Source organism: Podarcis pityusensis (genome assembly GCF_964106645.2).
Source record: "Podarcis pityusensis genome assembly, chromosome: 9".
Taxonomy (NCBI): Eukaryota; Metazoa; Chordata; class Lepidosauria; order Squamata; family Lacertidae; genus Podarcis; species Podarcis pityusensis.
The window spans coordinates 34063981-34090151 of NC_138034.1; the positions used below are offsets into that span (position 1 = coordinate 34063981).

Genomic DNA, 26171 nt, shown 5'->3' on the forward strand with positions numbered 1-26171 from the left:
TAATATAACAATAGTTTCCAAGATAAAATGCTGATTAGATTCAGTTCTGCTTTGATTATGAGAAAACAAAATTTTGAAATGAAGAACAGTTCTGTGGAATTAATTAGAAATGGAGAACAGTATAACACATAAATCTGGTGCTAATTTCATGAGGTTATTTTTAATACTGGCGTGCTCATCACTACCAGCAGCATGTGGGGGAGGGACATTGCTCCTCTTCTCCCCCTCAGCAAGCAAACTAATGTATAAATGTATTTTGCAGGGAACAAGTTATTCTTTAAAAGGAGATGCTATTATAATTGGTTTGTGCAGTAACCTGTTTCCAGGAAATTAGATTACACATAATTATCCCGGGAGGTGAAGCAACTCTTTATCCCCATTAGTATACTAATATAATACGCATTCTAATATCATCTCACAGTAGGGCTAATTTTGTTCCCTTTGAGACATAGAGACACCTGGTATTGCTTTTGCCTGCTGAAATGCCCCGAGGAGATGCTGCTTACTTTGGTGACAGGAGCGGAATTCGTGTCACTTTCTCTCTGCTGTTGTTACGAGCAATTATAATTACCTATTGGTTTATGCTGCTGTTGTGCATTTTGGGAAATAGCATATTATGATTTTCTTAAGTGTTTTATGAGATTAGCAAAATGAGTAGTGAAACTTGACCTTCTGTTATGTTCTTTAGACTGGGAGTGGGGTTGTTTTCTAGACTCAGGTGAAGTAATGGGCTGTGCTTCAGTGTCACAAACCTGATCACCTGGCCACCTCTTTTACATGATACTGCAAAATCTGATTAAAATATTTCTCTAAAATTGCCTACAGCAACCAGATCTAAATATTCCAAAGCATTATGAGGATAAAACCACTTGCATCCGCTGAGACCTTGAGTCCGCTGTTATAGCAGATGAATCTAGAGAGGTATCCCGAGCACTCTTTAGTCCTGTTATTTTGGATGAGTTTCTCCCAAGTTTCCTGCCTAGCTTCTTCTTCCTTGCTATGCCATTTCATTGAGGTATGAACCAACAAGAGAAGAAAATGAGATAGAAAAACTGGGAAGAGTGTTTTGCTGGGTGGGATCAGCAGCTGGCAAGGCTTAAAAAAAAACCAACGTAAAGGAAAGAAAGCAGGACTTGTCTTGCAGTATAAAGGTAAAGGTAAAGGGACCCTTGACCGCTAGGTCCAGTCGCTGACGACTCTGGGGTTGTGGCGCTCATCTCGCTTTACTGGCCGAGGGAGCCGGCTTCTGGGTCTTGTGGCCAGTATGACTAAGCTGCTTCTGTCGAACCAGAGCAGCACACGGAAACACCGTTTACCTTCCCTCTGCAGCGGTACCTATTTATCTAATTGCACTGCGTGCTTTCGAACTGCTAGGTTGGCAGGAGCAGGGACCTTCTGATTGGCAAGCCCTAGGCTCTGTGGTTTAACCCACAGCTCCACCCGCGTCCTGTCATGCAATATAGTGAACACTGAACCAGCCCTCCCGCACTGAATAAATCTCTTTCTGTCCCAAAGCCATGAAAGACCCTCCACCAGCCCACTTCTAATTTTAGCACACACTCCATCTTGAAATTTCATCACAGTTGATTGATAAACAACTGATATAAATCTTTTTACTAAAAAGGGTCACATTGGTCTCTCCCCTGTTATATAATTCATTAGATCAACTCAGATGAATGTTGCTTGAAGAATTAAAGACTTCTAACAAAATGTAAAGTTGTGTTTGTGTGATTCAGATTAAACCACTTCAAAGGAGACAGTGCCACAGTGGGACAAGATTAAACTGCTTACATTAATACATTTTGGAACAGTCTTCTGAAATCTCTGCACTACAGTTACAGAATAAAGGACTGTTTTACATATATAGTGATAAGGACCATCTGCTTTATAAAGGTTTTTTTTTATCTTCTACATTGCTTGAAGAGCAAAAAGAAATACATTTCAGAGAGCATGTTATTTGCATAAGCATAAAATCAGTAACTAATAGTGTCTTTGTAGCATATACTATTGAGTTTAAGCAATCTCTGGTTCTATCAAATTTAAATTTAGATTTATAGATACTGTAATATAAAGATACATAAACTAATGGCTGAAATATCAGAATGCTATAATTAAAATTGGCTAAATATTAAAAACTTCTGCTTCTTTTTGACAATAGTCATGCCCATTTTCGTATACCTATGTTTCTTTATTCCTGTTTTTTATTATTATTCCTGTTTGTTGTTTTGTTTTTGCTTACCAAGCTTTCTGTTGTCTCCTGTTTTAGTTTCTGTGTAGACCTCTTCCTGCCTGGGCTTAATTTTGGCCCTCTAGACTGCCTTTGTCCACAAGACTTAAAAATATGTTCATGTATACTAAGCTAATCATGCCCACCCTGGCTGCACCCTCTCTGCTGCCACTTACACACTGGAATTTTTCCTATCTCTCCTCTTTCCTGCAGCTCCTGCAAAAACTGCTCCAGAGGGTTGGAGGACATATTGACAGCTCACAGGGCTAGGAAGGAGATGTCCTGTGGTGCAAGTGGAACTGGATGCATGCAGCATTGGATACAGCCCAATTAAATACAGTTAATAACACAATTAAAAGTAACAGGACCAGCATCAACAGAAACCACAATGACAGGAAAATAATTAAAATAAGCCAAATGCCTGGCAAAATAGGAAAAAGTGCCAGCTGGAATTTCACAACCTTGGCCGTACATAACAGCTAAACAGGTTTCTGAATACAAAGAAAGACATAATACATGGATATATTCATTGGAGAGAAGATGGTCCTTCAAATAGTCTAGTCCTTATCTTTTCACTATAACATATTACCCCTCCTTTCCTGATTAGTGAAAGATTCAGGGAATTTTGGGAAAGAGTTTTATGCTTTTGGAGGGTTTGAAATATTGTGACAGATATATACACAGTCACACATGTGCTTATGTGTTCATTATAATATTAATCCCCCAGTCTACAATCATGTTTTTCCCAGGGTGGCTTACAAATATCAATAAAATGCAATCCAGAAAAAATGCAACATTAAAACTGCATACTAATTTTATATTGAAAAAAGTAGCATAACACCATTCTGGAGGGAGTACAACTATTAAAAGGCCTAGAAGGTTTTCCATTTGTTTAATGGAGTTACACATGCCCCCAACCACACACAGTGCTTTATTTATAAATGTAAGTAGTTACATTCTTACATATGAATATACATACATACATACATACATACATATGAAGATGCACCTGCAATAGAGTCCTTTCTGCTAGCCTTCTTACTTTTACGAAGAGAATACAGTTTGCATAAATGCTCTTTTGAAAAGGTCAAAATATGTGCAAACAAATAAATTATGTTTTCCCACTAACCCACATGCTTGGGACAATGTAATTTCTTATGTGCTTAAGTGCAAAACCAGATGAGACTGTGAGTCATCTGTGATTAGTGCTACAAGAGTACTTGTTTGGAAATAGGGTTGGCTTTTGTTCCAAGGAGGAAATGGCAGAAGAATAGTTATTGCCTTGGTATATTTATTTATGCTCTGTTCTCTCAATTCATGTTGTTGTATCTCATGACTCAAGGTAGGTAACATACATAAAAACAGATACAATATATATTATCTTTTAGTTTTATAATGACACCTACTGAGTTGTAATATTTTTCTTCCTTTTATAAATGTAGATATTGCTCTTAAATAATATAATGTTCTAAACTGTTCTGCTGAATAAATCCCATCCTGAGTTTCAGGTAGGGGTTTTCTGCCCAAGAGTCAATCAATAATGGGTGATAACCAGTGTTTGCTTTGCGTAGACTCATTGAAATCAGCGGGCAGGTTCGGTACATATATATCAGATATCACCCAGTGAATCTTGAATCTTAAACAGAGCATTATCAGAAGGAAGAAGAGGGTATATCCTTTTCCTGCTTAAACTCAGATCATTCTTTCTAAACTCTGTTAAAGCACTTTATTCTTAAGGAAGATGTGGGTGATTTTGGGATAATTTGTAGGATATGATTGAAATGGTGATAGCTACAACATTTTATAAAACTTTTTTCTAAAGTCATCAGCTGTATTTTCCTAGGTGTGAAACTTAAATACCTTTGACATACATGCCTTTTAAATTCCTCGGACAGCACATTTTATCACTGAGTGAGTGAATGCTGAGGCTCAGTAAGATAGAATTTCCTAATTAGGCAGGATATGATATTTGAGCAATATGAGATCATTTTTTATTGGCTTCCAGGTTTTCAAATTTTTAGAAATTATCACTTGCATGCCAAGATCCCGTGACCCACAGTTCCCTAGTAATTAATGAACACACAGACACAAGTATTTAGGGGGGTGTGATCAAATAAGCCACAACTTTATTGGTTACAGATGTGAGCGGTTTAGCTTAGGCATTAGGTGAAGCCAACCTATATATCGACTCCCACCCATCTGCAGAGAGTCCACCTAAGGGTAAACCACCAATAGGAGGAGACTTATGACTTACATCAAATAGGGGCACCCCAAGGGTCCCCGTTGCTGTTGTGGCATGGCCCCAGCCCATGCCTGGGCATCGGACAGGATCTACATGCCCAGATCCCTTTAACAGGATGAGGAGGGGCAGGTGGAGGCTACAACCTCGCGTCCATCCAAACAAAGGTTTACCAAATGCCTAACCTCTCAAAGTTGTGACGATTGCTACAAGGTTGGCGAATACCAAATGACTGGTGCCACTTTGCCAAGTGGAAAAATTCCTACCTGGCCCCAACAATATGGCGGCCGACATTTGTCCATAGCATGGTCGTGTCATAGCACTCACAGCTTCGCTGTGGTTAAATTTCCCAGGGCCACACGCTTTGGTGACACTGGCCAGCAGGGCCACACAGGAAGTGGACCTGCCCAGTGGCAGTGACACGGCCAGGGTCAGCACAAGAGGGGCATCAACTCCCCGCCTCCATGCCGGATCACTGCAGGGACCTGGATGCCTGGCCGCAACACCACCCATCATGAAAGGTGAGCGGACTTAGATACAGAAACCCTAGTGTCATCTATTCTATGTAAAATTGCACAAATAATACCATACTAATTTAAACAGAAAAGCAGGCTTCCTTATAGCTCAGGTAGCGTCAAAATAAGATTGTTATTTGCTTAAATAAATATTGTATATAGCTAAGGCAGGACTAAGAACTGCAGCAGGCTTCCTAACTAATTATGGCTTATGGTTGATTGAAGAGTGCAACCAACATGTCCACACTGACCAATTTTCAGCTTGCACCATTTAAATATTTCTGAAAATCTGCCAAATTTTCTCAGAGTCCAAGCTGCATCTGTTGAAAACAGGCCACTTTCAGTACCTGCTTAGTTATATCAATTATATAAGGCACCTCTTCTGCATTGTGCCCATTCAGGATGCAGGGTTTTGTTTTTGATTTTTGTTTTCTTCTAAAATATGGAGTAGCATTCAGTGTAACTTCCCTCTCCAACTTACGTTTTGAAATGGTATAGACCAGAGATAGGTTTGGTTCCTTATCTTCTATTTGTGAGAAATTACACAAGGGAAAAATGAGCAAGATGGATATGATAGCAGGTTATAAATTATACATGGTATAGAGCAGTCTGCACCAACCTGTGCCTTGCAGATGTTTCTCCAGATGTTTTGAAGTACAACTCTGCTGCCTGAAACTGATGAGAGTTCAAGTCCCAAACATCTGGAACCCAAAACACCCCTTTCACATGCCCTTGTGAAAAGGGTTGCCAGATCTAAAAGACCCACCTTTGTATGCATGGCAGGTATAATTTCCAGGTAAACGAAATGATTTCCTGGAACAGCTAGATGGCTTTCATTGCAAGAACAAATAAACAAGGGTGGTTTGCACATTACACTAAACCATTGTTAACATTAACCATAGTTAAAGCTGAGGCACTTGGAAGATGATAACTTAAACCTTTGTTTCTAACACCACAAAATAATTAAAAGCATCAATGAGAGCAGCCAAGTCTTGAAAGCAGCTTGAATTTTTTTGTTGCTCTTCACTTGTGGTTATGTAACTTTCGGGTGGTGACAGCTCCCTTAACCATAGTTAAGAAGGAGGTCCAGGTTCACAATAACATGAAGCTCTGGTGAACATTAACTAAAGTTTATAAAACAACTACACACCTTGGTTAGCAAGCATTCTTTAACCATAGTTAATAAACCATAGTTAAGCTGCTGGGTTCACAAATATTGCTAAATTTATGGTTTTGCTTTTTGTGCAAACCACATCACTGTTTTCTCCCATTCCCCACAAAGAAGGGGGGAAATGGGCCATTACCCCCTTTCAAACACCTAAGGGGACAATACAGTCGTACCTCTGGTTATGAACTTAATTCGTTCCGGAGGTCTGTTCTTAACCTGAAACTATTCTTAACCTGAGGTACCACTTTAGCTAATGGGGCCTTGTGCTGCCACCGCACGATTTCTGTTCTCATCCTGAGGTAAAGTTCTTAACCCGAGGTACTACTTCCGGGTTAGCAGAGCCTGTAACCCGAGTTGTTTGTAACCTGAGGTATCTGTAACCTGAGGTACCACTGTACCCCCCAAACATGCACAATGTTTAAAGTCTTCTATCATCGCCTGTTGAACAAATTTCACATCTGTCCTTTAGATAAAATTGCTATTAGCTGCTCTTTCCAGATTGCTTAAGGTGCTGCCACCCAGTACTGTTTCAGCAGCCCTGTCTTAAAGGATATTATTTAATCTGAGCCATGTGCACAATCGTCTGCATATATACTCAGAAGTAACTTACCTTTTTGACCTTGGAACAACAAGTAAGGCATCCAAATATCTGTTGTAACATTAGCTGCAGAACTAAATAAATTATGTTCTCAGGAAAGCTTTAGGATAGTTAATCTTGCATGAAAGGTTCTGTATCCTGATTCTAATCTTTGGGATTCCGCCCCCCCCCCCCCCGTGTTAATAAAATGTCTAGATGGTCTAGTTCTGCAACAAAAAGGGTAAGGATAAATAAGAGTTTTCGCAAAAAAATAAACCGGGATATTAATTACATTTTTATCCTTTGTCTTTATCCTCAGGGCAGCATACCTTGTTACCTTGTTAACAGATCTGCTTGTGTTGCAGTTCACAATCACAACTGGGATATGGAGGTTTGACAGGGATTGGCTGTTTTAAGATAATCATTCTGCCTGTCAAAGTAGTGGTCCTGAAGGGATGGCTGACCCCAAACATGGGCCTTCTGTATCTTGTATTCCCTTGGGTTCCTTTAAGCCCTCCTTGTTAAAAATAGAAAGAGGGTAAAACAACAACAACTTCCCTCTTGGGAGATGCCAGCTAGTACCTCTTGAAAAAGGATGCCTTACTAATCTGAAATGTAATAAACCTGCTCAAGAATCAGGGGTATAGGAACCAATGAGATCTAATCAAAGCATTGCAGTTGGAGTGTATGAAAAAGAGCAGTGTGAAGCAGCCTTCTGGCAGGGTTTCAAAAAGCTGAACAACTTGGGGGTACGAATGACTGTCCTTGCTGAAATTTTTAGATTTTAGTCCATGTTTAGAATTCTCAAGGGAAGCATAGTAATGATGATGATGATGATGATGATGATGAATGATTTATTTTATTCAAAGCAGGATAAATTTTCCAGAAGGAATCCATCTACTCACAAGGGATGATTAATGGCTGGATTTAAGGTATCTTTTGAGTTATATGTAGCACTGGACTCTGAGGATTTAATTAGGCAAATTCAATCAATTCCTGTTTGTGTCTGGTCACCTACTGCTGTCACAACGGCTTCAGCATGTTGGGGAGGCTTGCTGTTTGTTTACCACATTAGTACTCTCCTTTCTCCCAGCATAGCCAAAATGCACACACCATCTTGGGGCATGTGCAGAATTCCTGCAGAAGTGAGCTTCTCGATACCGCTCTCCCTTTGTTCTCAGGAGATGCACTCTAATGAGAAATAAAGTTAGTCTAAGGTTACTCAGCTTTGCGGCTGAGTGGGGATTTGAAGTCTTTCCAGTTTGGATCAGATTATTGCAATATGCCTCCTGCTGGCAGCAGTGCACCCACCAGTACCTCCTATGGCACTGATCAGGAGTGTACCAAAGGGTGGGGCAGGTTGGCCCCCACCAAAGCCCAGGGGTGTGTGTGTAAAAATCATGTCTCCTCACTCTGGCTTAGAGTAGCTAGGAGTCTGCTTGCCTGTCTGCACACTCCACTAGCTCCTCTTCCACTGCTCTGGATGGTTTCACAAAGCTCTTGTCAAAGGCCAGGAGTCAGCTTCACCTGCTGAACAGCAGCCTGAAGGGGAAGAAGGCAGAGTGACTCCACCTGCAGCTGATCAGCCTTCACAGAGGAGAAGGCACTGATGAGAACCAGCTGGCTCTGGCCTTATTAAACAGAGCTCTCAGCAGCAGTCAGATGCTGGTAACAACACCTGCAGTTATTGCCCCTGCCTTGCTGTTTCTTGCTGGGTCCTTAACTCTGGCCTGGACCCTTGGCTCTGTGACTATCTGGATTCCCTGATGTTTGGACTAGACCCTTGACACTGCAGTCATTTGGATTTCCTGACCTCTGGACTGTTGGGCTTCATATGTGAATTCTGCTCTCAGGCAAGTGTTTCTTGGAGACTTGTAGTCCCTGTTTGCTCAGCAATGGGACTTGGATGGGGTTACAACAGTCCAAGTTTGTCAACAGCTACTTTGGGTTTCAAACCATAGGTTCAGTCTTTTTGGAGCCCTTCAATTTCTCTTTGGTCTGCCCTTTGGTTGTGGATCAGAGACTTCAGACTCGTACTCTAGTCCCAAAGCGGTCTCTGTAGCTGCAGACAGGACTTTAAGATGCAACTCTAGGAACACATCTACTTTCTGAGTGGCGCACAGGGAATTCTCTCATCGTTTTTCCTCTTGCTTTCCCTGGACCAATCCACTTCATCCCCTGCCCCATATTCCAAATCAAAGTCCTGCCACAAGTCTTTGTCTGGGGACACTTTCTTAAAGATCAGCTGACCCAGTCCACCCCAACTGGTGGCCAGGAATTCCTCTCTCTGCTTACTCCCAGTATCTCTCAAACACTTCATGGCCCCAAGCAAAGGCAGGTAACCATTTCAGTAACTTGCCCCCAAAACTTAGAATGGGGAGGTGTTTAGAGGCACTTCTCCCTATGACAGGAGCATTCAAATCAATTAGAGTTGTTGTTTGGGATGGCTGCCTATTTTGAAGATAGTACTATTCCTTCTGTATATATATTTTAACCTTCTCTGTGTTTGAGAGTTGAAAAGCGAGGAAAATATCCTAGCCAGCAGATTGTCTTTCAGTGACATTGGGTAATGTTTCACATTTGACTGAGGAACCCAGGAAGTTAATTCATACAAGCAAGGATACATGATAATCAGCTCATAGGATGAATATGGGTGTGTGTGAAGTATTCCTTCAGGTCATGAGAGTAGTACAGAATATTGGTCACCTGGGATTAGTCTCTCTCCTAAGTCAGGTGCTTGCAATTCAAGGACTCTTCTTATAAACATATGCAAATTGCTTTATGATAGAAATTGTGTGTCAAAATTTTTCTCGTTAAGTAGAGGGCCAACAATCAGTAAGCAGCATAAAACACTTCAAATCCTGGTTTAAATATTTAAACACTTGTTTTGCAGATAAGCAATGCATTCTGTACGGTTTGTCTCGCACAATGATGTATTTTAGATTCAACTAAAAGTATTGGGACTGGACTGTCACTACCAAAAAAACAAGGATGTTTTATTTATGTGTTGTACCAGTTTATGCTTTGACCTTAGCTAAATTAATTATGGACCTCATATCTAGATGGTGAAGTAAGGCCATTTGGAATTCCCCAATTGAAGTTGCAGGGAATTGCTTATGAAAAACCTTCCTTGAGGATCAGGCTAAGAGTTGGAGCCACCACAAGGAGCCCCAATAGTGCAACCATTGTTTTCCCCATCTCCTTCCCCAAAACATGCTTTGTACTTCCCCAAATTGGCTGGGGTGGGTGCTTGTGATAGCCCCCAGAACAGTGCATGGAGGAAGGAGAGAGAAGACTGATCTGTCTGACAGGCAGAAATGCTCGCACTGATGGAACTGATCACAATAACACAACATTTAATTCCTCCCACATTGTTTCATGTACCTGTTAGCTGAAGTCTTAGGGCTTTTCCTATAATATGCAGAATCATGTGTGATGGAGGACTTGGCGGACTGTGGGATTATGAGACACTTCTCTGGGTCAAAGCCCGATAATTGAGAGTATGAAGCCATTTCCACATTTGTAAGTTTTTCCAAAAAATGTTTTTTTGGGGGGGGCAGAATCTGAACTTTCTACTTAATCCTCTCAACTGCCATCCCACCCACACAATCAGTGTTGCCATAATCATAGCTCTATTTGAGTGTTCTTATCACACATGATTGACAACATGTGAAAGAGGGCTGAATCTGCAGTCCCGCAGCCCTGGCTCCATACGCTTTTGGTGAAAATCTGAAGGAGGAAAGCCAGGAAGGCATGTAGACCCTTACTGCAACCTCTAAGTGTGGGTGGCAGGGGGCAGGGCTGCTGGGGATGGGCTGCTGGAAGCTGTGGCCCTGCCCTCTCCTTCATGTGATACCGATGTTGGATGTGCATTCAGAAGTTCCTATTGAAAAGGCCTTTTCTGTGATTTTGCTCTGACTGTGGCAATACTCTCCCCAGGGGGACTCACCTTGTACCTACCTTGATGTCAGTTTTGCACCAGGGAAATAACTTTTTTGGGGTGGGTGGGTGTTAATTTAGTATTTCCCCCCTGCTGGTGATTTCATAGTTTTCATTTCCTAGGTTTTCTTCTTTTAGCATGTTGCTTTTAAAATGCTGCTCTAATTGTTTTTCAGTCTTTGTTACATTTTGATATTTTCCTGTAAGAAATGTTTGAAAAGGCAGGGCAGAAATGTTTGCCCTTCTCGACATTTTGTACCAAAAAGGAGAAACATAAACATCCCACTATAGTTCCAGAACTGGCTTTCACATTGTGTGAAAGCTCATGTATAATGTGGAAACTTCAAAAGGCAAGGACTCAGTATAATTTAAATACATTATTTGCTATAATGTTTTACAGATAATAAAAGGTATGTCTTTGCACTCAAACTAACATATGATCTGGTCGAGGCTGAAAAGGGATAAGACTATGCCATCACACTCCATGTATAGCCTGTTCCTTCCATATCTAAATTCCATCTAAAATGTAGGTGGTATTTTTAAAAACTTCTTTTAGATCTGCCATTTATGTATATGCCACATGAAGTTTGAAGTTCACCATCATTGCACACAGAATGAAATGGCAGGTGGTGGAGTCTAAATTTTTCAGGATAAATGGATTTTAGTTATTGAACCTCTTACAGGTGATTATTGTGGTAGGCCGGTAATTACCTGTGACCGACTATATAACTAGTATCCATTACATAAGTAAACTATAAAGGGATTTTCTCTATTCTTATAAATAACTATGTAATGTTCGTTTCTAGGGGGGTAACTGTGTTAGCTTGTTATCAACACATTGTAGTTGAGAATATTTTTTAATAGCATTTGCAAGGAAAAGGATTATTAGAGGAGAAAATAGGCCCTTTAATGAATTAGAAGGGGAAAGAGCTTAATGAGATTATAATAGCTGAGGTTTTCAAGTTGTTATTTTAAATTGATCTTTAATTAGAGGGGGGAAATAGTATGGACAATTTGAACATAATTAAGATCTTGTGACTTTAGTTTCTATTTAAAAGCACGCTGAAGCAAACCATAGAAAAACTGGCTAGGAATGACCCAACCATGTATAGGTCTCTCAGAACCTTCTAGTGTTGCAGTTTAGTGTGCTGTTAACATTTTTGTCCATTGTTTTCTCACTAAACAATGGAAAAATTAAGAAGGTCAGAGGGTTGAAAGCAGCAAGTACAGCAGCTGTCGGAAAAGAATACCTGAAGCAGTCTTTACAACCGCTGAAATAAGTGTTGAAAGCTGAACCCTCCCCCTTTTCAAATAAAAATAGCATTTTTACTACACTCACACTCTGAAACTGGGTAAAGGGAATGCTGTTCAGATTTCTTAAAAAGCAGAACATGATGTAAATAGAACTGAAGGCATTCTTAATGAGGTGAGAAGTGCAATGAATCTCTGTAATTTATTATGTCACATCAATAATAAACCGGTCCATTTCTTAACCAAGCGCAATTCAAAGTTCTGTCTTTAAAGTGCTTTCCATTAAAGCCCTGCACAGCATGAGACCAGGATACTTGCTTGCCTCCACACCAGCTTGTCCATGCAGTGTGAATTGTGACCATCATCTGAGGTCCTCCTCTGCGTGGCCCTGCCATCAGAAATTGAGGCAGGTGATGGCTGAGAAGAGGGTTTTAGGTCTTGCCTCAGTTGGTAGTATTCTGTGTATGCAATGTCCTTCCCCAGGAGGCTGACAGTGACCCAGCACCTATGTTCTATCTTTTTTTTAGTGTCAAGCCTTTATATTACATGACTTTTTATGTTTTACTAACTGTGTTTTTATTGCTGCCAGATTTTACCCAAAGTTTATACTTTCTCATTTTGTTATTATCTTGTAATACCTGTAGGTTTGTTTGTTTGTTTGTTTTATTGTGCAAGCTCTTACACAAGTATTTGAGGAACAGTACTGCCTAGGATTTAGCATAATTTCACCCCCAGACCTTGCAGGAGCATCATGCTGTCTTTCTGTGTGTATGAATATCTCAGCCCTGTGTGGGAGAATATCAGGATCCATGGGGACAGCTATCTTACTCTTCTTTCTCCAGTAATGCTCTCTGGCCTAGGCTCTTATCAGCTGTGTGTAAAATATTTACACAATTGTTCTTAGGAGCATTCAGGCTCTCATTTGCACACACTCACTCTCTTGCACCGTGATGTGAAAAGCAGTCAATTTAACAACTTCACAAAAAGGGGCGAAAATAGTCTAGGTTTCGCCGTACTGTATATGAACTTCTATTCATTGTACATGTCGGTCTGCTTTATAGAGGTTTAAATATGTATGCATGTACTGTATTTGGAAAAATCTCCCCTTTGCTTTGGTAGTAACATATGAGACATACTGAAATATATAAAGGAAGCTTAGGTTAAGTCCTTAAACCTTTAACTTTGACAGGATGTCCATTAAGATACAGTGGTACCTCGGGTTAAGTACTTAATTCGTTCCGGAGGTCCGTACTTAACCTGAAACTGTTCTTAACCTGAAGCACCACTTTAGCTAATGGGGCCTCCTGCTGCTGCGCCGCCAGAGCACGTTTTCTGTTCTCATCCTGAAGCAAAGTTCTTAACCTGAAGCACTATTTCTGGGTCTGTAACCTGAAGCGTATGTAACCTGAAGCGTGTGTAACCTGAAGTGTATGTAACCCGAGGTACCACTGTATTTCCTTTAGAGTAGTTTCTGTTCTCTACACTATGGGTTTAACCCCGTTTGGTTTTAAAAGGGGATTCTTTTATTCCTATGACTTGCCCATGCTTCATACTGTTCATCATATACCATTTTCCCCTGCAACAGTTGTTAATATAAACCTTTGAGGGTTTTCCTCCTTCTTTTTGGCAATCAGCATCCATGCTCTTTTCAAGAGATTTCCTAGCTACACATTATGACCCTTCTTTTGTCCTTTTCTCTAGCTCTCCAATTAATCATTGCCTAAATGATTTCCACCTTTCCCCTCCCCGGAATTAATGCATAACTTTCCAGAACCACCAAACATGCACTGCATCTGCATTGTAGCATAATTTATATATATAAATCATCACACCATTTATATATCATTTTATAAACATTTTCTTTCTTGCATCATTGGGAAATGTTGTGATTTCACAGTTATTGTAATTTCAAGATATTTTACTTTTAGATATTTCCCCCAAAGCCTGTTAATAGTGTATTCCAGGTTAATACACCATCTAATTGTGCAAAGCAATAAACAAAAGACAGGCGTCCGCTTAGTTCTCTCCAAATACTTTTCACCTTTCTTTGAGGAAGTTTCTGTAAAATTCTTGTTTCTGCTGTTTTAAATTAACTAATGACAAGTTTCAATAACAAATATTTAACATTTGTTAATGAAAACCAATTATTTTGGACTCCTACAAGTCAAAGAATTAGGACTTCTGTCAAGCTGTCTGAAATAAAAGCTGCACTTGTATTTGATTCTAGATAATTCATTTCCTAGTAATTCTCTGAACTTAGAAGTTGTTGAATAAATACATGCTGTATGGCATTAGCTAAACTGCTACAGAGAACAGGGATCAAAGGGGTAATTTTCTCTTGAAGTAAATATAGTGGGAATTAGTGACAGATGAGTTCTAAAAATAGAATAGTGTGTTTTTGTGTGTGGAGGTGGAGACTAGTTATGTCCTGACATAATATTGAATTTTATAGGAATCTATAAACTTGCTTTCTGTGCTATCATGCTGTTGCTACAGAGATTTCATCATATTGTTAATTGGGTTGTTGTAAATAAAAAATATGCCCTTTTCCCTTATGGGGTATCCAAGAGCCCATATAGAGTCCTTACATAGGTTCCCTATTGGTAGGAGAAAATAACAGAGGCCAACCAGAGAATATTGAGAAGCAAAGCAGCTAGTAAGCTTGATCTTTATTAATCTGTTGCAACAGGGTGCTCCCCTCACACGCAGGAGAGGAAGAGGACCCCCAAAAATGCTGTGCAAGGGCTTATAAAGACTTTTGAAATTCCCATCCTCTAGATCAAGACCACCCCCAGAAACATTATGCATTCATCACAGAAGGGGTGTAACCTAAGACCACCCCTCAGATACATCCCAGAAAAGGCGGTTTGAAACAGAACATTTGCATGTTGTTTTTCTCCTGTCCCAGTTTATCTCCTGTCTGGCAAGTTACTTGATTGGATTGCCTGGGGAGCCTGGCCATTCTTTTGTAGTGGTAAAATACTTATTTCCTGGGCCAGGTCACAGGCTCACACCTTAATCATATCTTAAATGTGTCCTTAAGACAGGATTTGTGAGGAAAGAGACAATGGGGAGACTTTTCCAGTTTGACCTTGCAGAGAAAACATTTGGTCAGTTTAGGAATCAAAATGGTTCCAGGTTGGCCTTCCTGTGTTGATCTATGTATGTGCGATTATGAACATTGCCATATATCTAAGACCATAAAATTCCTATCACAGGGTGGAGATAACAAAGATGAAATAATTGGGTGATACCCAATGCTAGTCATACTCAGGAGCAGACTCTGTATGACTTACTGGGATGCCACCCATTACTAATACCACACACCAGGATTATAGCCAAAATAGAGCCAGTGAAAAATGAGGAGACATCAGCAAGATTGGGAGAACCCAAAAGGTTGCAGAGTTGGTAAACCACAAAGATCAGCCCAATGAGGATGCTAAGCAGCATGTAATATAGAACAAGAGTTGTAAAACAAAAAAATGAATGTGAGACAATGAAAAGTGGAAAGTCCTGCTTGGAAGCAATGCCTGGCTGGTACCCTGAATAGGAAAATTCCCTTTTAGGAGGGGAGATACACTGCACACACATTCTTTAAAAAGTTAGGGTAAACTGGTCAGCACACTCTTAAAACAAGAGTGATTTCTTGAGTGTGTGGCAGATTGGTCGCTTCTCCTACTCCCCTCACCAAACCCTGTGGCTTTCCCCCCTTCCCCTCATGTACTGCCAGTGGCATTAGTGGCAGACTGAGAAAACGGGCTTGGGTACACTCACCCTGGATATAGACTGCAACTGTTTGGTGCAGACCCTTTTGTCCAGTACAGTGGTACTTCGGGTTACAGACGCTTCAGGTTACAGACTCCGCTAACCCAGAAATAGTACCTCGGGTTAAGAAGTTTGCTTCAGGATGAGAACAGAAATCGTGCGGCGGTGGCGCGACAGCAGTGAGAGGCCCCATTAGCTAAAGTGGTACCTCAGGTTAAGAACAGTTTCAGGCTAAGAACGGACCTGCGGAACGAATTAAGTTCTTAACCCAAGGTACCACTGTACTCTTTCAGTTTATTTGATATGCCTTCCCTGTGTCAAATTTCCCTCTTGTTTACCAAGCTCACCATATTGCTGTTCCTCAAGATTGGAAAGGGCCTAGGGTGACAGTGACAGACCACACTCTTTGCACACAGAAGGTGCTAGATTCAATTGTTGGCATCTCCGGGTGTGCCTGGGAAAAGCTGCTTTCTGAAACCCGGGAAGGCTGTGGACATTTCTGAGCTAGATGGAGCAATGGTCTGACTGTTATAAGGCAGCTTCCTATGTTCCTTTCATATCCTCAAGGAAAGTAACCATTTGTAGGCCTTCAGTCCAATCTGGCAAGATAAAAACATGACCACTGATAGCCGTAGCAAGACCAGCAACTGAAAAAAGCATACAATTATTATTAGGCCATTATTATTGTTTTTGCATTTTAAAAAACAAACTAGGGAATACAGCTGTCTTCCCTTTTTCATGAAACCATTGTCCCTGGATAGGTTGTCTTCCTTTTCAGCCCTTTTTGCTAATACAACTGTAACAGACTGCACTAAGTTGATAAGTACTGGTGTTGGGCATGAGCTACATGTCTGTGTATGAGAGCTTTAGAGGTCTAGCAGTCCTCGTCTCTTTCTCTTTATGGCACATATTCTTCCTTTGCCCTTCAATGGTACTGAATAACTACCCTGAGAGACAATGTGGAGGGGGGAGTACACACATCTCTCAGGACCCTGATCCAATTATATCTTCATTTATTTATTTAGATTATCTTTGACCTACAGGCTCATTGTTCACATCGTCCCAGTTAACCATTGCAACTGGTTCAAATGGCTGGCATTTTAACTTTTTGCAATGTACTCTTGAGTTGTGCTTTCCTTAAGGCTGGTTTGGAAACTGCACCTAGTTTTTTGAAAAACTTTCTTATAAATAAAATAGAGTATTGTTAGCACATAGGAGCTCAGATACATCCCCCACTACCATTCTAGTCCTGGGCATTCTTGTCCATCTTTGCTAATGTGTTTCATAACTCGCAAAATTCCTTCTTTCTGTTAGGAATCTTGCCAAGAAAGAGGAATAAGTCATTCAATATATGTGTGAGAAAATGCTTTGTGTTTCATTTCCTTTTATTTAATGCCATTTGTGTGTCTTGTTAAGAAATCAGACAGCATCAACTTTTGACTTAAAAGTGTCTCAAATCGTTTCTTGTTGAGATATTTAAATTACATGGCATTAATAAAAGAGAGCTGCCTTTTGTAGATGAAACAAATGTTAATTTTAATACATCAGACTGTAATTTGTATTAATTTTCTTTAAATTTTACATCTCCCTTGAGTTATTAAAAATATTGGTTTGAACCCAAGTGTAGTTTCCAGGGACAAATCAAGGGACAAAATGCTTGTGTCACTCACCACATTCCAGCACAGCTGTAGCCAGGAACAGCCATATACAAGATTGGGGAGCCTATATGAACATATGATATTGACTGTATGGATTTATTGGCCTGGTGTTCTTAGACTCAGTTGGTCACAGTAATTTCAAATAATCTCGTGTATGTGAATATTAGCTCAAGTAAGATCATATTAATTTCTGTGGGAGTTCAACACAGTTTAAAATTACAGAATTGCAATGTTCTCCCACTGCATCAGAATATGCACATTATCTAGGTATGCAAGAAAGTACAACTAGTTATGCTTGTTTTTTATTGTAATTTGTCAAAAGGGGCCAACTCTCAAACCCAATGACATATTGCTGTGTGTTATAATGATCCCTGAGCACTGCTGTCTTGATTTTCATCTGTGATCAGACCCTGACTGAGCAGTATGACAACAGAAGTATGCAAGGGATGCAAAAAATTTATATTCACAGGTTGAGTAGGCAGCATATTTTCCAAAGCATAATGACTCCTTAAGCCTCTAGAGGTACCTGATTTTTTGCATGAATTTGTTAAGGGGGACCAATCAGTCTAGTTGGCAGCCTTCAGCTTTGGAACAGCATTTCCAATTGTTTCCAAAAATTTGGCAGAGGACAAAACATTTTGCCTAGAATGAATGTCAAGATTAATGGGCTGTGTAAAAACTTGGTGAGTTATCATTTTAGGCAGGAACCTAGAGGACAACTAAGTGGAATTCCTTTAAGAGAAACTGCTAGCCACCCAACAAACCAACCCTGAAATTTTGGAAAGCTTCAGAAATCTTGTAGTGCCTTATGAGGGTGGTGCAGTGGTGACGAGGGTTGAACTGGTCTGATTAAAGCCACATTGCCACTATCTCCAAAGGCGATGTTTTGAATTACAGTCATTTTCTTCCTCATTGTCATACCATAGTATTCATATTGGTCATCATTTTTCTCCTGATACGTATTTCGTTGAGTTAATGGCTGTTTTGGCAAGTATCACTTAATGTGAATGTGTACTTCTGCAATGAAGGATTTTCTATGAGACATTGTGCGTTTTCTATGTAATACACCAGTTCATAGAATCCTTTTGTTCAAGGGTCTCTTGAAGTCTTTTAGAAGACTTATAAATTTCAGAAGGCTTGGTGTGAATGACAGATAGCATAGTACACAGTGCACATCTGGACCTGGAATGTCTGAAAGGTCCGTTTTAGTAACAGCACTGCTACCTCTGTACTGGAACTGATTTGAATCAAACGTTTTGGGTTAACTGTCATAAGCATTGCTTTTATTATTGAACATAAATTGTGGCTACATGCTTGAATTCCACTAAAAATACGGAGTGTACGTTTTGGTGATAATTACTCTTGGAAAGTTTAATTAAGCAAGAGGCATATAAGACAATGAGAGAGCGCAGATTTCCATACTAGGAGGTTTATGGTAGGTTACCTTCATGAATGCTGATTTTTGAATTAGTGAAATGTTCATTAAATCAAAATGGTGGAAATGTGTCTGGTTATAACAATGGAGTGGACTGTATCTGAGCAGGAGAGTAACTGCAAGTCCCACCTGGCTTATTGCAGTTCAGAACAAAAGCTGGTGAAGCAAACTATTCAGGAAGTCTTTTAAGTATCAGATTCACCATCTGAAATAAGCTAAAAAATCAGTACATGTGATATGTAACTGATGTAATTAAATGAACTGATATTTTGAATTATTTTCAATTTTATATCCTCCTACTAACTGGGAAGGAAACTTTGGTTGTTTCAAGTGAGCCTCCTTACAATTATGCATGTTTAGGATCACATGCAATGTCTTTGGGTTTTTCTTTTTCTTTTCCTTTTAAAAAAAGCATAAGGTATTACTGTTGCAGTTGTACCATTTCTAACAGGGTATGATCCAGAATACAGCTGTGAAGTACACTATTGGTTACATGTTTCATAAATCTGGAGTCTAAAGGCAGTTGATCTGGGATTTTTTTATCTGAACATTTTAAAATTTAGTAACATAAACTTGAATGTAATGGGGTTAATTCTGGAAAATGTGGAATATACTTTCAGTTGAAGAAGTTTTGTTATTAGAATGTAATATTTATTCATGTGTGGTCTTTGATCTGCTGGTGGTACATGACATTTTGAACCTGAAGAAAGCATTCATTAATGCATGTAATGTAATATTGTGTGCATAATTCTCCCAGTATATATGCATTTTAGTAATTTTCTGTATGTTTCCTATGAAATCTCAGTCCTAAAAACATTGGGTTGGATCCAGATTTAGAGTAATCCCGCTTAATCCAGACTTCTCTCTCTGGCTATCAGTATCGACCAAGCAACCCCTCTGCATCATACCCCTTGCTGACCCTGTCCCATACCCTCCTCAAGTGCTGTTGCCTTGATGAAATGTGCTCTTGAATTGTGGTGATGCCTCTTGCTTGCCTACATTGGGGGTGTATGTATGCAGAAACCTCTTTCGAATTGCTAAAATGTAGCCTGCTTACACCTTTTGCTCTGCCCATTTTTTCCTTTGCCTCCACCCACTATTGACACAAACCCCCTTGAATGTTTCCAACAAGGTAATACGACCCTCAGATTGTACATGGTTCCGAATCTCTGGTCTACTAAATCTGGATCCAATAACATTTACTTACAGTAAAGAACCTATAGTTTAACTTCATAAGTATGCCAGAAGCCACTGTCCCATTTATTTGGGACTTGTTTCTGGATAGAAGTGTGTTTAGGATTGATGCGTCTAGATCAGGCTTCCTCAATCTCAGCCCTCCAGATGTTTTGAGACTACAGTTTCCATTATCCTGACCACTGGTCCTGCTAGCTAGGGAACATGGGAGTTGTAGGCCAAAAACATCTGGCGGGCCCAGGTTGGGGAAGCCTGGTCTAGATTCCCTACTCCATCTTGCCCCCATCATTTTAGTTCTATTATTTATAGGCAGATCAAACACACACACGCATATATATATAATTGCATGCCCAGACACATACATGCAACAAACTAAAAATACCACTGTTTCAGGGAATGTGAATTATTTTCAGAATTTCAGAAATTGAAAAGGGATAAGTGGAAGGAGAAAATGTTGGGCTGGTGCCAAGCGATAGCTCGTAATCCTCACAGACTCCCAAACAGCACAAGAACCCCTGAGGTCACAGGTGATGCTTCACATATCTCTGCCTTGGTGAGTGAAAGTTCTATTTCATGATGATGGCATGTGCAAATCCATACCAGCAACCTTTGAAAGGTGCTAAATTACCTTTTTTTAAAAAAACAGTAGTGCTTGCGCCTTATTGTACTTTATTTGAAACCACTTTGGCTTTGCCTGCTTCTTTTTGTTTTGCTTTGAATGCAAACTGTTCCTTATTCAAGCTTTCCAACTATATTGTACTTTTGTTGCCAACCACCTCTCCCCTTTTAATTTTTTGGCTCGCATGTGTTGGCTGTTGAAATAATATTGCTGTTCTATCAAGGTGAATACAGAGTTGCACGCGTTGACATCTGTAAACAGAAAATTTCCTTTTCAGCATCTTCAAGAGTATTGTTAAGGTAAAAATGACCCTTCCTACAAACAGATATGTTCAGCTATTTTTAATAGTTGTCAATGCATGACATGAACAGAGGGCCCCTATTTAAAAGTGCTGCTTTGCTTGGTTTGTAAACTTGCCTATGACATGGATGAGAAAGAAAATGTATTTTAGAATATTGTTTTTCATATGTTCTATAGGGTGGATGATCGCAGGCTTTAACAGCCAAAACATATACAGTGGTACTTTGGTTGTCGAATTTAATCCGTTCCGGGAGTCCGTTCAACTCCCAGAACGGTTCGAAAACCAAGGTGCAGCTTCCGATTGGCTGCAGGAGCTTCCTGCACTCAAGTGGAAGCCACGTCAGATGTTTGGCTTCCAAAAACCGTTCGAAACCAGAACACTCACTCCCAGGTTTGCGGCATTCAAGAGCCAATTTTTTTGGGAGCCAAGCCGTTTGACAACCGAGGTACCACTGTATTGGAAAAGTTACATTCCATTGTACTTTCTATGAGTGATATTTAACTAAGTTTTATTTAGAGTAGACCATTTGAATTTAATGGCCCTAACTTGGCCATGTTCATCAACATCAATATGTATACTCTGAGTAAATATATATTTATATATCTTAAACAAATGTAAGAGACTGAATTAATGCAACCCATATTTTACTGCTCTGAATACCTGTTCCAAAGACATAATCAGTGCAATCTGTTTTTGTCTGAAAATTATATGTTGCCTATTGTTCATGCTGAAGGTTATTTGCTTGAGGGATGCTAATTTTTCCCAGCTCTTAGCTGCCATTTGTACTGTGATGGGAGTAGGAGTGGTTTTAGGTTTCGATTTGAATGCAGTTCCATGCAACCTGCCATTAGGAGGTTCATTACCAGCTCTAAATCACTCTTATTCATAATATTTTATAAATATCCCAGTACAACTACTGTGTGTGAAAGTGATCCCCAGTTTTTTATTAAAGAAACTGTGTACATCCATACTAGTGCTAGGCACAACTCTGAATTTCACTGAAGTCAGTAGTATTTAAATATTTTGCACAGGAGTGCAGCCAGACTTTGGAGAGATGCAGCTTTCTGAATAAGAGTTTGAATGACCAAATTGCTCATGATTGAGGCCTGAAGATGTTTTGCCAGCCGCCTAGCGACCCGATTGTCAAAAGGCAGATATGCCAGAATAAAGGGGAAGGAGATGTTGCATTGCATACTTGCCCAGCTGTGGCAACTTTGTTTACTGGATTGTTTTGTGCACTCTGTTTGCCAGTATCTTTTCTTTTTTTTTTTAATCCTTAACACAATAAGCTTAGTGGATGAAGACAGAGGCTTTGGGGGACAGTGTTGACATTCTGCAGTGCTGTGCCTTGAGCCACAAGTTGCTGCTGTGCATCCAGAACAATGCATAATCAAGCTCTGCCACATCCACTGTAATAATAAGGGCATTAGTAGCACTGTGCAGGTTTGTATTGTGTCAACAGACCACAATTCTAGACCTGTTAGCATGCTGTAATTTTTCTCTATTCTATTTACTTGCCTGTCTGTTACTCCCTCCAAAAGTTGCTACCATTTCTTTAATATTGGTTGCTTACTGCATGAAAACAATACTTTATAAATGGACATTTTAAGTCATGCAAGAAGCAGAGTAACTCGTAGTCATTTACAATGTAGCATGTGCCCAAGGTACACCCTATTTTTAGCGTATTGCACCTACTTACTTAGCTGCCTTCTCAATATTTTGTCTAGGACATTTATTTTGTGAATAGAACCATTTATTCTGAGTGAAATTCTTACCCAAACTCTTGTATTAAAGTGATAGAGAATTGCTGCTTTGCTCAAAACAAATGGCATGTCAGTTTTCACACTTTGCTTTTCTTCAGGAATGCTTAACATTTTCGGTGTTTTACATGAGGCAGGCCTATCCAGTCAAGCATTACTAAAGAGCTGTCAAGAAGAAACATTGGAACAGGGAATGGGAAAGAAAGGAACAGCCCCTTCCGTTGTTGAAACACGGACCTGACATCAAAACAGAAGAGAAGTGAATAATTGTTTGAAATCAGGTTTCTTTACTAAGGCGAATGATAATGTGGCAAGCTGGGCTGAGTTGTGGAATACAGCAGAGGCAAATGCTTTAGATTGGTTCCGGGAGACTTGTCAGGTTGAGCACATTATTTTTGCCACTGGGCACTTGGAAAGGGATAGTGAGTCGTTTGTGGAAAAAGTCTGCTAGTACTTTCTCACCTTCTCCCCATCCTCCAGTCCACTTTCCTTAGGGAAAACAATTGACATATGAAGTCTAGCCACTGTCTAAGTATGTGTGCTGCTGACTTCAAAATGGTCTAGAAGCTGTAAGAGAGCATGTTCTTGTGTTGATAAGTAGGCTACTTTTCTAGAGCTTCTAAGTGCATATGACGGCAGCCCCCACTCCCCAGATACCTGAATTTTCCATGGCCTCTATTCTGTTGCACTTTAAAACTTGATGCTTTACTGGAAAGAATATAATTTTTTTGGAATTCGGAAGCTAGCAACAATAGTGTAGGTTGGAAGCTGTAGCTGGAAGACTAGCTCCTGATAGGAGTGTCATCTTTAATGCATAACAGTACTTCAGCCTGTTGCACTTCACATAGAATTCAGTACATTTTCCAGCTGACAAGCCCTTAAGTAACATTGGTATTGTTAGAGATATGAAACCTGGGTGGGGACCAGAAAAAATGGGGAGGTGCGGGGAATTTCTTTTCTGGATCTTTTCTCCAAAGCCTTTCCCCCCTGAAAATTTGAAAAAAGGAAAGGAAAGGAAAAAAAAATTGTTTCCTTTTCAAATGAAGAATATAATTTGTGAGACAAAACGCTTCCCCAAAATGATTTCTCATTCAATAAAGACTTTTATGTAAGACAGTGTACAATATCAGATCATTGGCAGCCAAGTCCTCAGTTGTGAACTGGCACCACAACTCTCAAATGCAAGAGCAAGATACATTTCAGCCTCAGGGGGGCACTGCCATTATCAAAATAGAAGGAAGAAAGTTTCATGTGACTTCTTTGCTTGTGAAAGTGCAGAGAAGCTTGTTTCTTTCTTAATAATTTTTTAATTTTATTTTCAGTTATATACATTTCAATAGTTTTACAGTCATTTTAACATTTCAAAACTCAGCGTCATCCTTCTTCTTTCTGTGGTTTATATTTACCATTTCCTGCATATTCTAAATTACTCTTACTCTTTTGTTCATCTACTTTAATTATTTACTCTTATGAAACTGCAGGTTTTTGCAATAATCTTGCCAATGTCTTCAGCTGTTTACAGTTTGTAAATACTCAATATACCACTTTCATTCCTTTCAAAAAGGTTTGTCGCCTTGATTTTTTGTTTTTCTGGTAAGTTTCTTCATCTCTGAGTATTTGTATCCAATCTGCTTTCGTCGGGACCTCTTTCCATTTTTGGGCAAATAGGATTCTTGCCGCTGTAGTTGCATACATGAATAAATTTCTATACTGTTTGGGTAGTTCTAACCCTATAATTCCCAGAAGGAAAGCTTCTGGGTTTTTTTTAAACAAATGTTATTTTAAACATATTTTTCAATTCATTATATATCATTTCCCAGTAAGCTTTAACCTTACTGCGAGACCACCACATATGATAGAACGTACCTTCTTTCTCTTTGCATTTTCAACACTTACTCGACTTTGATTTACACATTTTTCAGAGAAGCTCGTTTTTTCAATCTGGGCAAACTTACAGGAGCAAAGTGGCAGTGAGCTGGAACATCTGGGATCTTACATACACATTCATCTTTCCCTTAGAATTCTGGCCTTTTCGTTGTGTTTTAAATGTATTGTAAGTCTCCATGAGAACTTCAGTTAGTGGGCAGCAGGGCCAGCCAAGAACGTTTTGTTGTCTAAGATGAAGTAGTAAATGCTTCTCCCCTGATCAATTTATTTTGGCATATCCTTTCCCATTCCTGGCAGTAAAAATACAATTAACAATTTGCTGCTCTTTCATAGCAACCAAAATTGGCTTCCTCTTGTGGCTACTGAGAAGAGTGTGCTAAACTTACCCACCTGCCCAGCTGCCATAAAAGAAAAGACCTTAATTTCTACTTTCTTTTCTTTTTTCTAGAAAAGGAGACCTGGACTTTTTGTTACCTAAAACCTCCCTGTCAGCCTCTGTGATAGAAGATACAAGGTTTAATTTAGACTGACGCTGGGAAATTACTAATAGTGGCTAGAAAATAAGCTGGAAATCTTTCAGGATTGGGAGCATGTAAAAACTTTTGAAAAGGTGAAAGAAAAAGGAGCAAAGTTCAATCTGTTTATGATAAATTAGACTCTTCCTTGGGAAGCTGACAAGAAATTCAGATATATGGAAAGAGAAGGCAGAGTTTGAGACAATGTTAGAAAGAAGGGGAAAGGATGACTTTCACTTTCCTTACTGCAAAAAGGCTAGTTTGGGGTGAAAGTAATATTGTTGCACAAGAACCCCAAATCGGTGTTAATTGTGCAACCCGAATTGGCCAGTGAGTAATTCCTACCTGAGAATGGCAACAACCAGCAACACATGTTGAGTGCCAAGGTAATAGTGATGCTTGAACTAACAGTGGATAAAATAGAATACCATATCTATAAGTAACATAACTGTTAAGAGCACTACCCTTAACATCTGCAATTTCCCAATTGCTATTTCTTGGCATTTTGGAACTTGAGTGAATATCAGCACATTTTGTTAAAACCTTTGGAGGGTTTTTTTTTTGGGGGGGGGTGTTAATTTAATTTACTTACAAATTCTAGGCTATACCTACAACTCTCTGATCAGGAGAACTTGAAAATGAAAATGAGAAACTCAATGGAGCATAAATTTCCAGATTTTGCTGAGAAGAATTATTATTGGTTAAAGAACTCTTAGAAGTCTAGCTCTGCAAAGGGTTTCCTAACACCTCATGGCACCTTAATAAACTACAGTTCCCAGGATTCTTGGGGGTGGGAGCCATGACTCTTTAACATGGTATGATCCTGCTTTGAATGTATAGTGCAGATGAATCATAGAATCATAGAATCATAGAGTTGGAAGAGACCACAAGGGCCATCGAGTCCAACCCCCTGCCAATCAGGAAACACCATCAGAGAACTCCTGACATATGGTTGTCAAGCCTCTGCTTAAAGACCTCCAAAGAAGGAGACTCCACCACACTCCTTGGCAGCAAATTCCACTGTCGAACAGCTCTTACTGTCAGGAAGTTCTTCCTAATGTTTAGGTGGAATCTTCTTTCTTGTAGTTTGGATCCATTGCTCCGTGTCCGCTTCTCTGGAG

At 39.7% G+C, this 26171-nt stretch overlaps 1 protein-coding gene across 6 annotated transcripts in view; it reads left to right on the forward strand.

Annotated features, from left to right (window-relative positions):
• MARCHF1 (membrane associated ring-CH-type finger 1) overlaps positions 1-26171 on the forward strand; it is a 123466-nt gene that overhangs the window by 23081 nt on the left and 74214 nt on the right. The window contains exons 2-3 of one of the 6 annotated variants that reach the window (XM_081021769.1): positions 2441-2714; positions 20382-20521. The exons of 1 other annotated variant lie outside the window; for it this stretch is intronic. In XM_081021769.1, the coding sequence (XP_080877895.1) occupies positions 20420-20521 (102 nt within the window). In that variant the 5' untranslated portion in view covers positions 2441-2714; positions 20382-20419. Of the gene's footprint in view, positions 1-2440; positions 2715-2757; positions 3171-3547; positions 3570-10040; positions 10249-20381; positions 20522-26171 lie in introns of those variants that run through there. 4 more of the 6 variants (XM_081021771.1, XM_081021767.1, XM_081021770.1 and 1 more) reach the window with 4 other exon arrangements.